Source organism: Podarcis melisellensis (assembly GCF_964234715.1).
Source record: "Podarcis melisellensis genome assembly, chromosome: 11".
Classification (NCBI taxonomy): Eukaryota; Metazoa; Chordata; class Lepidosauria; order Squamata; family Lacertidae; genus Podarcis; species Podarcis melisellensis.
Window position 1 is genome coordinate 53,148,930 of NC_138543.1, and position 12,072 is coordinate 53,161,001.

The window sequence follows — 12,072 nt, forward strand, 5'->3', positions numbered from 1 at the left end:
TCCCGATAAAGGCCCAGCTGTTTTCTTTGGAAACCTCACTGTCATGAAACATGGTCCTGCCGTCATTATATTAATTCTTGGGCAGTTGCTGTCTAATGAATTTGTGGCATGATTTAGAGAAGTGATTCTGATGATGCAAAGAGGTATTGTTGGTACTTCCTGGAACACTGATACTTCTGTCTGGGGCAGATTAGAGGAAATGCTGAGAGGTGAAAGGACGGAGTAATAGATACACATTCATAAATCATTCTCTTTGTTGGAAGCCAGCGTGCGGCCGTATGGAGACGAGTGATAGCCGGTCACTCCATTTGAAAACAGTCTGAAACCACAGTCAAGCCCTATAAAAATCAATCACCAGGATGCAGAGTTGCATGCATCTAGTTCTAGGAACCCAAAGGGCAGAAGATACGCATTTCTTGAACAGCAGCAACCTCATCCCCTAAAAAATGTGGCATGGTAGTGAGAGACCTTTGAAATAAGTGTCCAAAGTAGTCTGTGATATGGAATGGAAGAAACAGCATCTTCCGTTAAGATACCTCCCTGATGATTAAAGTGAGAATGAACTTCTGCACAAGTCAGAGACCATTGAAGCTTTTATTTGTTTTATTTATTATCTGTCCCTGCTATCTGGGTATAGGTAATATTTAAAATGCCAGCCAGTCAAAATTATGAATAATTTTTATTTTATTTTTAAAAGAAAAGGTTTTTCAACACTTTAAAGACCCTTAAGGATGATGGGGAGTGGAAATGTTTAGAAAAAGTTTTGACCTTTTCAAATCTCGCAGCTGCTCTGCCTGCTCGGGTTAATGGGCATTCGTGAACCCCCTGCCAAATTATATATATTTTAAAGGGCATGTGTCAAAACCTTGAACAGATGAAATTAAGCCTACAACTGCAAAAGCTGCTTTGGTATGTCATTAATAATATGACATATACACTAAATGATAGTGGAGCGCGATGTGAATGAAGTGCAACAGACCTTAGGCCTGAATTCATCCCATGTTGCTGAAAGGAGGCGCTCAGAAGCTTTCATTTCCACTTCCGAGTGACAAAATGTGGCTAACGTTAACTGTGATTTGTTTGAAAAAGCCAGCTTGAAATCACGGTGTCTTATTTATTTCATGAAATTTATACACCGCTTGGTTGTATAAACAAAAACCTCAAAGGTGTTTACAAAAAGATAAAACAAGAAAATCAAGACAAATTTACAATACTTTAAAAGCAGAAGTGAAAGCTTCTGAACGCCACCCAGCTATGCAGAAGGAGGAGGAGCATGCAAGCCTGGGGCGTGCTACGTCTCATTTCAGCTCTAAATGAGCTGAATCTAAATTATGTTGATCTAAATTATGGTTTAGCATAATGTTTGAACATGACCTGTGCTTGATTCAGATGTAATGACAATTCATCTTTTGCTGTTATAAGTATGAACAACCTTGATCTTAATCCACTTCCCTCTATATGTAAAGGGAGGAGATTAGAAGTTTCCTATCTTGGTGAATGTCGAACTATCGTTTGCTGTTGCTTCCTAATGCAACAGAATATGATTGCTGTGTTTGGATGCAATAGCAAGCTGTGTTTTTTTTATTAACCATCTTAGGAAGAGTCTGTTATCTCATGTAAAGGAAGGAGATGACAGAACATGCTCATCTCATAAAAGCAAAGCATCATTCACTGGTCTGCTATTATTTCTGACTTCAGCAATAAGGGTAAATCAAGTCCAGAAATATCATGTAGGTTGTTTCAGGTTTTTTGGGATGGCGGTTATGCAATGACTGGTGCAAGGATGCAAATATCCTTCATTTAGAATAATTCAGTGAATGTTTCACACCACTTATAGATGATAATTTTTACTTTTACGGTTGAATTGTAGAGCTATAGTCATGTTAAGGGTGAGTTGGTTGATTTGCTTTCCACCAGTATGAGAAATGGTGGTAGTGGGGTTAGGTTCTGTGGCTTGTTGTTAGAAAACAGCAAGCCCTTAACACACAACATATTAAACTTTTTTTTTTTGTTATTTGAATATAATGGTAAGTAGGGACTAGAAATCAAAATACTGACCATCTGAAGCTTACCCAGAGGCATGAAATGACTCGTAAACAAGGCATCTTAATTCCCTGTTGTAGCTTCTGAATGCACTCCCTTCCGTTCTGTGGAGGTGGGAGAATTAACTGGAAATATTTCCTGTTCTTTCCATGGAGAAGAGGGTGGCAGAAGAGGTCACGGTTGCTTTCAATTATTTTTTTTAAAAAAGCTTCCCAAACATTTATGGATGGCTGTAACTAGTATATTCTTTGCATGCATGTTTGCCATTAGTGGGCGTTAATTTTGGGAGCTATGCCAAGAGGAAAGATCAGGTTCATATTAAGTTCTTGTATTCGTACCCTGAAAATGATAATTGGATACTCAGCTTGCTTTACAGTGTTCTAAACTGACCTATACTCTTTGGCAGCTCCTCTTTCACCTTTTCTGGTGGACCCTCAGGAAGTATGGCAATCAAACCCTGTTCCTGTATCATTTGAAACTTGCAGTGTGGAACAACCAATTCTGACAGTCATAATTAGTGATTTCTTTTATAAAAAAACCTTAATGCTTCCAGTGAAATAAGTTAACTGGGTTAAAGTTGAGGTGTAAGAAATTATAAAGGTAAAGGGACCCCTGACCATTAGGTCCAGTCGTGACCGACTCCGGGGCCATGGCGCTCATCTCACTTTATTGGCCGAGGGAGCCGGTGTACAGCTTCCGGGTCTTGTGGCCAGCATGACTAAGCCGCTTCTGGCGAACCAGAGCAGTGCACGGAAACGCCGTTTACCTTCCCGCCAGAGCGGTACCTATTTATCTACTTTCACTTTGACGTGCTTTCAAACTGCTAGGTTGGCAGGAGCAGGGACCGAGCAACGGGAGCTCACACCGTCGCAGGGATTTGAACTGCAGACCTTCTGATCGGCAAGCCCTAGGCTCTGTGGTTTAACTCACAGCACCAATTAGAATGGCTTAAAGAAGTAAGGCGGGCCAGTGTATGGGCAGCAAGCAACTAAGAGTAGATCCACTGAAATTAATGAAAATGACTAAGGTTCATGAAGTTTAGTAGGTCTACTCTGAGTAAAACTTAGTTGAATACCACCCTAAAGGTGTACCTTCCTGAACACCTTGGCCATCCTGGCAACATATATCAGCAAAGCAGAAAATACAGGCTAAAGTGAAAATTATTAACCATACATGTATCCCTTCTGTATGCTGTATTCTTTATGCTGAATGTAAGAATCAAGTACAGTGGTACCTCGGGTCACGTTACCTTTGGGTAACGTAACTTTTGGGTTACACACGGACCCCCGGAACGAATTAAGTTCATAGCTGGAGGGTCCACTGTAGACTTGTTTATTAAAAAGTGTGTAATACAAGGTGACACTTTATGATGTTGCATGTAATATTTTTATACTCTCAGGTGTTCATGAAAACACTTTAGTAGAAAGCAATTTATACATCTTAGGGGCTTTTTTGTTACACCTGTCATGTATTTGGTACTTCTTCTTGAGCAACTTCTGCTTAGCTGAGATAACATTCAAATAATTCTTTTTAAATGGGAGTTGGCTGAGCGAGTCTTTCCCAATGAACCAGCACCCAACTGGTGATGCTGATTTCATTGGTGGGAGCCCCTGGCTACAAGAACTGGTCATTCAAACATCTTAGCCATATGGTATAGGAGCTGGGGTTTTTTGCACATCTCCTGTCTGCCTGGGATAACTTTTAAAGACCTAAGCACAAGGATGCAGATTTCAAAAGAGAGACTAGAAAACTGCGTAAGGATGGTACACAGATTTGTGATGCATTTCTTTTAAAGGAGATACTAGAGAACATCTATTTAATAGTAGAAACATGCCAATTTCTTGTCATATCTAATTCCTTTGTCTTTAAAAATTTGCTCGTAACACATCTCTTGAATAATAATAAGTTTATTTTCTTCTTAAGAGAACACTTATACGGTACATCACTTAGATATTTTTTAATGTTGAGCTGTTTAGAGCGGTTTAGAAATGTTCTAAATAGTATACTTAGTGTTCCTTGTCTTTTGCTAAGGTATTCCTTATCTTTTGTTTGGAGCTAAACATTATGCACATGTACACATTATACCGCGTGTAGGATCACTTTCCCCTAGCTGTAAGTCATGGAAATGTTGTGTCTCCACATCTGCCACTGCCAGATAATGATGTTTGGTGGAGAAGCACATGAAATAATGGCACAGCGCAGGGCAGGGCAAATGCTCCTATATGGTACCCCTGTGATACCATATAGGTAATGTGACACAGGGACATAATTTTTGGTGGTGGCAGCTGGTCTCACATACTGTATAACTCAGGGGTAGCTAATGTGGTACCCTCTTGATGTTGATGGACAGCAACTCCCATCATCCATAGCTAGCATGGCCTATGATTGGGGTTGATGAGAGTTGTTGTCTGACAGCATCTGGAGGGCACTACGTTGCTTACTGCTGGTCTAGCTAAAGGTGGGTGTTTTATAAGTAGTAGTAATGAAGCCTCATATGTCAGACAAAGCAAAGCAAATACATTAGAGACAGTGTTGAGTAGTGGTTAGAATGTTGGTTGGATTGGGGTCCGGGAGATCTCTGCAGGAGTTCAGATCCCCACTTGGCCATGAATATTTCTTGGTGAAATCTACCTTATAGGACAGTTGTGATGATAAAATGAGGCGGGGGGAGAACAATGTATGATACCTTGTACTTCTTGGCGGAAAGGCGGAATGTCAGTGTAATAAATAAAAACAAATGATAAATGGAGTTCCATTTGATTTGTTAAGACAAAAGATGGGTGTTGGAAGCAATGAGGGAGCTAGAAATAGGACAGTATTTAATACAGTGGTACCTCGGGTTAAGTACTTAATTCATTCCGGAGGTCCGTTCTTAACCTGAAACTGTTTTTAACCTGAAGCACCACTTTAGCTAATGGGGCCTTCCACTGTCGCCTCACTGCCACCGCCGCACAATTTCTGTTCTCATCCTGAAGCAAAGTTCCTAACCCAAGGTACTATTTCTGGGTTAGCGGAGTCTGTAACCTGAAGCATCTGTAACCCGAGGTACCACAGTAGTGTATTCTTGATTCATTTCATACATCTGGAAGAGCTTCTGTGACATTGTTGACAGGAGCTGGGGCCCTTTCCTTATTCTCAAGGGCTTCCTTGCTCTAGGCTTATTGCAAACACATTAATTTCAAGTATTTGCTCATAATCGAAAAATTCAGCTGTCAAATATATATTCATTGGTTTTCATTAATCCTCTTACTATTTTTCTTTGCAGAGACATAACATACAGCATTTCTCTAGAGGCTGTGACGACTTTTGTTGTTTTCCTCTCCTGCCAACTGTTCCACAAGGAAATTCTGCGGGAAAGCATCATTCATAAATACCTCATGCGTGGTCGATGGTATGTTCAAACCACAATGCTGCTTTCTATATAGATTGTTTTCATTATTGGAGTTCACTGAGTTCTTGTATCTGCCACTTCAATATTATAAATGCTTTCATTTAGTTGGGATGCCAGAGTATCTCTCAAACTCCTAGTGAACTGAATCTTAACAGCTCAGAGAGATGAGAAAATATTCAGCTCATCTAAATAGAAGTGTGTCAAGGCAGTAAAAATAGAATGCTGACTCTAAATGTGAAATAGTTTGCATGTGGGTGTGTCTACATACAATCCCACTTTATAATACATATGCAGAATCCTGTTGAATATAGAAAGTTCAGCCATTCTATATTTTATTTTTTAAAAAATACAGAACTTTTTTCAGAGTACAAAGTGCTTACTGCATCTCTTTGCATCTGAGGCACCATTTCTCAAAGTGTGTGACAGACCTGTGGGTGGGGTAGGGTGGTGGGCAGTTAGCTGAGAAATCCTTCAGCGGTTAGGGGCTTAGGCGTTGAGGATTATCAGAAGCAAGTACAGAACCCATTGATCCTGTCCCTCTTGTGGAAGATGAGCTGCTTCACTGAAAAACTAATCTCACCACACCCTGGGATACATAACATCTTTTCCAAATAAATAAACAGACCAGCCTCTATTTTTTTAGTAGGATTTTGATTAACTGTGCATAGAATGCAAGGTCGTGACTCCCTTTCTGAATTTTATTTTAATAATAAACTGATTTTTTAAAAAAATAAATGTAAAGGCTTGGGGTCATAGTCAAGGAGACCTGTACGCTCACCCAAATTATCTAGGATTTTTTCAGATTTTCTTTACAGCTATAACTTATTTATTCATATTTCTGGATCCCACTGTAGATTGGGGTTCTGCAGGGGTGGAGTGTGATTAGAAGGTAGGGTCGAAGTCAAAAAGAGTTTGAGAAACTCCTTGCAGGAAAGTTGGGTTGTGAGACAGTGAGCTTTATGGATAAGTGAGGATTTGAATCTAGACATAGATAATCTCTCATGTGCATGTGCAACCATGTGTCTCTTGCACAATATTCACAGCAATGCTTTTCCAAAGACATTTAGTGGCTTGCCTTCATTTATGTTGAACCTGACTCTTTTTTGCCACTAAAACACAGAGAAGAAAGTAATATATAGTCTCTCATAGTCACAACACCATATGCCAGAAAAATATTCTTGTGTGGTCAATATGTCAAGGAAGCATATAATCTGATGGTTATTTCCTTTCTGTGAATAAATACATCCTGCATAAGTCAGGGGATGGGGAGTTGGAAGTTTGATGCTTAAATCAAGATGATGATAATGTGAAATGTAAACCATACTTAACTAATCTGTTGTCTGAGACTGCAGTCACCTAAAGGACTTTACAGAATCCTAGCAGACAGTATCTCCTTTCCAACTCTGAATGAAGTTATCTCTGCTATTTCCCTCCAATTTAAACAGTTGAGACATGTGCAAGTTCAGCTGATTATTGATATTATTGACCAATATGTGCAATGGAGGGGAAGGCAACTGCAAGGTTTTCACTTCCTTTATGGAGTGGTGATAAATCCAGTTAGAATAATCTTTAAATGGGCCTGGACAACCTGAACTACTACATATTTTCCAAAAAGTAAATGTAAGCACTCTTGCCATGATTAAGAAAGCAACTTCAGGCAAGCAGAACCAGAGAATTGTGCACACCTTTTGAATTTTTCGGCATTTTTCTGTTGTTCAGCAAATCTGTCCCCCATCGTACCACACCATAAATTGTTTCAAAAACAGTCTGCCATGTGGCATGGAAGACTGCTGTTTGAAAAGAGGAAGCCTTAACCTGCGTTTGCTTACTTGTGTTGCACTCTAGGTTCGTATTTTCACATCTTTGAAAGCATTGTGGGGTTGGGTGTCCTTCAAAATAGAGGCTTTAAAAATGTCTAGTTTTATGGTTATTTAGATTGCAGTGCTCTCACATGTATCTCCTGCTGACCCACTGCCATTTAGGGGAAGAAATCTGTTTTAAACCTGGCATTTTATGTAATTGCATAGTAGTGCCATCCATCCCAGTGAGAAGGATGGTGAGAGAAAGAAATCTGAATTTTATTCTAATGCCATCCCAAATCATTCTAGATTTCTGGCTCTGTTTTGCATTTTCAGTCTCCCGTATACCAGCAGACTTGTGAAAACATTGCTATATAACTTCATTAGACAAGAGAGAAGTCCTCCCCCAGGGACACACGTCTTTCAGCCAGAGTCAGACGGAGGAGGACTGCTTTATGGAATTGCATCAGGAGTAGCAAGTGAGTCTTTATGTACTGGTGCTACCTATGTATTTGTCCATTTCTCATTTGAGGGTTTGATTCTGCTGTATCTGTGGTTTGCTTGCTTTTCTGCAGGAATGTTGTTTTTATGGGGGTAGTAGGAAAAACGGGAGTGGACCAGGACTTAAGCTGTGCAGAGTGCACGAGATTGTGCTGTAGGTTTTACTAAGACGGGGGAAAGCCTTGCAGTAATTAGATGTTATGGAGTATCTGTGTGTTGCTGCCTTCAGTGCTTCCTCTTCAGTTTACATACACATTCTTCTAAAATATGCTCTTTTGAGACTGGTATGACCTTTATAAGAACTGGACGGTAAAGGTAGTACCGTATTTTTCCCTCTATAACACGCAGATTTTTTCTCCTAAAAAGGAAGGGAAAATGTCTGTGCGTGTTATAGAGCGAATGTGTGGTCCCTGGAGCCGAAAAATCAGGCAAAAATCAAATCGCGCTTCACGGAGAAGGGAAACCTGAAAAGAGGAAGCGGCTGCTTTCCTGCATTCTGCCTCAGGGTCTTACTGCCCACCCTCCTCTGTTTCGTTGCTGTGTTTGCTGAAACGGAACAAAGAGCAGGGAAAGCCCCTCCCCTCCAGGCAAGCAGAGGGGAAAGCAGAGTGTCCCCTTCCTTCTAATTCCTCTCTGTGCTCCGGTGCTGCTGGGGGAGAGGGGGGGAAGGGAGAGAGAGTGGGGGAGGGAGGGAGGGAGAGAGAGAGAGAGATGGCTGGCTTGGGTGGGGGGAAACTTTTGCCTTTCTTTCCTCCCTCCCGTTAAATCCCTCTCCTGCATTCTTAGCCAGCTGCTTCTCTGCACACCCCTCTCATGTTCCTTCTTTGTTTTTCCTTTGCTCCCCGCTTAAAATGTGGTTACAAAGCATGGATCCACATGGATCCTCAGGATCTTTGCATTGGGTCACCCCAAATTCACCATCAGATCACATAGCATGTCCATGGCTACAGCCTGCACCAAAAAAATCACGCACCCACTGTTGCCTGGGGCTGGAATGGTGCAAAAATGTGGTTACAAAGCATGGATCCACAGGGATTCTCAGGATCTTTGCATTGGGTCACCCCAAATTCACCATCAGATCACATGTCTGTGGCCACAGCATGAAGCACAAAAATGATACATCCACTGTTTCATTCAGAATGTTTTTTCCCTTGTTTTCCTCCTCTAAAAACGATGTGCGTGTTATGGTCAGGTGCGTGTTATAGAGCGAAAAATACGGTACCCTTCATTACTATCTGTTTCCACAGACTATGTTACCTAAGTAATTTCTACTCGATCTGTCTCTAAGCCATTGAAGTTAAGCCTCATGGTTACAAGTGTGTCTAATTATATGTCCAGCTAACACTGTGATTGTTCCATCCCGCTGGATCATGTGCCCATACCTGGAGATGCAAAGTGAGACTAAAACCCTCAATTTTGGTTATGTGAAGTGTCCCCTAACTACTTTTGTACCACATCTCTGTACAGTGGTACCTCAGGTTAAGTACTTAATTCGTTCCGGAGGTCCGTACTTAACCTGAAACTGTTCTTAACCTGAAGCACCACTTTAGCTAATGGGGCCTCCTGCTGCTGCCACGCCACTAGAGCACAATTTCTGTTCTCATCCTGAAGCAAAGTTCTTAACCTGAAGCACTATTTCTGGGTTAGCGGAGTCTGTAACCTGAAGCATCTGTAACCTGAGGTACTACTGTACTAGGATTTTTCCCAAATCATTCTGAAGACATTAAAAGCAAACAGTTGTGAGTACAGGCAGTTATTTTCATTGCCATGGCAGTTACATATCTCAGTACTGAGTACCGGCTTAGTTTCTTTGCCATATAATTGCACACTACCCAGCCTTCTTTTTCTCAGTTTTGAATACTGTAGATTTGCCTTCTCTTCTCTTCTGATAGGAATCACTTTTTGGTACGCCCTGCCTCTTTGGGTATCTGTTTTCAGCATGAATCAATTCTGTGTCTGTAAGGAATGCTGACAAGTTCTAACCACAGTACTGTGTGTGGTAGGAAGGCTTTCATGTGCATTTTATTTCCTCTCCCCCCACTCCCCTGTCTGTAACTCTTCTGCAACAAAAACAATTAAAGCAGATTGTCTGCACTTCCTCCCTGCTAAAGACCCCACGGTGAGCAAAATGTTAATCTTAAACATACTAGCAGTTTTCATTATTGTCTTGTCTCAAGCCAGTAGAGAACAACAAAGAGTTGGTAAAGTGTCTTGGATGCAGACATGAACTGCATGAACTAGAATTAAACTATTATTGCATATAAGGCAGATAATGGAAACCCTGTAGCTTTGGCAGCAGAAGTTTTGTTGAAGAGGGCTGTGGCTTATGGGTGGGTGCTTAGAGCATATAGATTTTTTCTTTCGTTAGGAATTGTATTATTATTCAATAATTTTTTTAAAAAAAGAATTAAGGCTTTCACCTGTTGGCTCAAATCTCACAAATCTGATTGGAAGCTAAGGCTGTTGCCTTAACAGATGTGCCCCTTGATCAGCAATGACGTAGAGTGTCACAAATTGTGTGTGCTTTCATCTTACCCCCATGCACCCATACCTTGCCTTTCTTTCTGGCCCAAATCCAGATGGGGAGAAGGGGTGCCTTGGACCAGCAAATATGTCCCACTCTAAAAGATGCATTTTTATCAGCTATAGAATTTGGGGACTTATAATGCCAGGACCTCCCCCCCCCCTCTATTCTGCTTAACTAGGCATAAGCAAACTTGGCCTTCCAGATGTTTTGGGACTTCAACTCCCATCATCCCTAGCTAACAGGACCAGTGGTCAGGGATGATGGGAATCCGAGTTTGCCTATGCCTGCGCTTAACTAAGCCCCTTAAAATAATGTTTGCTTTGCTTATATTTCAGCTTTCCTCTAAGGATCTCAAGTTGCTATATGTGGTTATTTCTCACTCTGCTATCCCCACAGCAACCCTTGAGACAGGTTAGAATTGAGTATGTGTGACCAGCACAAGCTTACCCACTCATTCATTGTCAAATACTCTGGCAACTACACCACACTGACTCTCACTGTCCTGATCTGTTCATTCACAACTGGCCCTCTTTCTCACCAAGCTGGTTCTTACACATTTCCAGTGATATTTGGAGTAACCATTGCCTACAGGCTCTCAGTCTATAGGGGCGAGTGCCCCTGGGGTTTGGATTCCAATATGACTATCATCTCTACAAAGATCACCATGTGCTAATATGTGGAACAGACACTTTGTGCTGGGTTGGGGAGGCAGGGCAGAAGGTACAATCAGTTTCAGAACCTTGGGAAATGCTGTGACATTAACTATATATGCATGTTATTCCTCTCCCCATACCCATTCCCTCCTAATGTGGAGTCTTATATTTTTATATGTAAAATCTGTGCTGGAGCTCCCTTGCCAAGCACATTAAAAGTAGGCTCATTTTTACTTGCTCGGAAAGTTTTCAGTCAAGCCCATGACAGTGCAGCTGATTCTCCTCTTGGAGGCAGTAAAAGAGCATTTCTTTGTTGTTTGGAATAAGTGTACAGTACACAGCTGATAGGAAAGAGCCAGCCTCCCACAACCCCTCTGGGCTCTGTTGAATTTACAAACATGTATCGACTTGCCATGCTAATGCTGTTCTTTCAGACATTGAATAGTAGTTGTTTTCTCTCAAATCACTGATAAATTGCTTAAATTGTTCCAGACGGGCTTTTTAGAGATTCCTGACAATGCAGGAATTTCTTCCCTCCTACTTTAGATAGTGGATTATTTCTCTGGCAAGTGTATCAAAGTGTTTAAGGCATTTCTGCCACATAAAGAAAGGTGAGATTTGGTGTATAGGTAGTCAAGTGCAGCTTGATTATTGGAAAAACAGAAAGACGATGCACTTTTTGCTTATACTGCTCAAAATTTGCAACATTAACTCCAGCTAGTGCTGTAGCATAGAACAATCCAACGCATGTATGAGATTGAGAATGTGGATTTGCTTCGTCAGCCTGGAATGTAACTTTGAAAATAGAACAAGCCACACAAAAGGGATTCCCCCTTCACACATCTGAACCATGGTTTATTTTTTACATTTATTATTCCCCGGAAAGCTCGGAGAAGCTTATGTTGGGTTCCCAGTGGTACCCCTTCCAGGCACCAGTCAGAGCCACACACACTCAGCTTCAGTGATGCTACAGCATTGGGCACTCCCAGATCATTCACTATGTGAGTCCTTGTGTTTATTCTCCCAGTCAAGAACATATCTGAGTCTGCTAAATTGCAAACTCTGTTTGCTGGTAAAGGGAAAGGGACCCCTGACCATTAGGTCCGGTCATGACCGACTCTGGGGTTGCGGCGCTCATCTCACTTTATTGGCCGAGGG

The 12,072-nt window shown here is 41.3% G+C and overlaps 1 protein-coding gene across 5 annotated transcripts in view; it reads left to right on the forward strand.

Annotated features, from left to right (window-relative positions):
• Positions 1-12,072, forward strand: part of DYM (dymeclin) — a 165,673-nt gene that overhangs the window by 40,798 nt on the left and 112,803 nt on the right. For all 5 annotated transcript variants that reach the window (XM_081929707.1, XM_081929711.1, XM_081929708.1 and 2 more), the window contains exons 8-9: positions 5,309-5,434; positions 7,570-7,712. In XM_081929707.1, the coding sequence (XP_081785833.1) occupies positions 5,309-5,434; positions 7,570-7,712 (269 nt within the window). The remainder of the gene's footprint in view (positions 1-5,308; positions 5,435-7,569; positions 7,713-12,072) is intronic.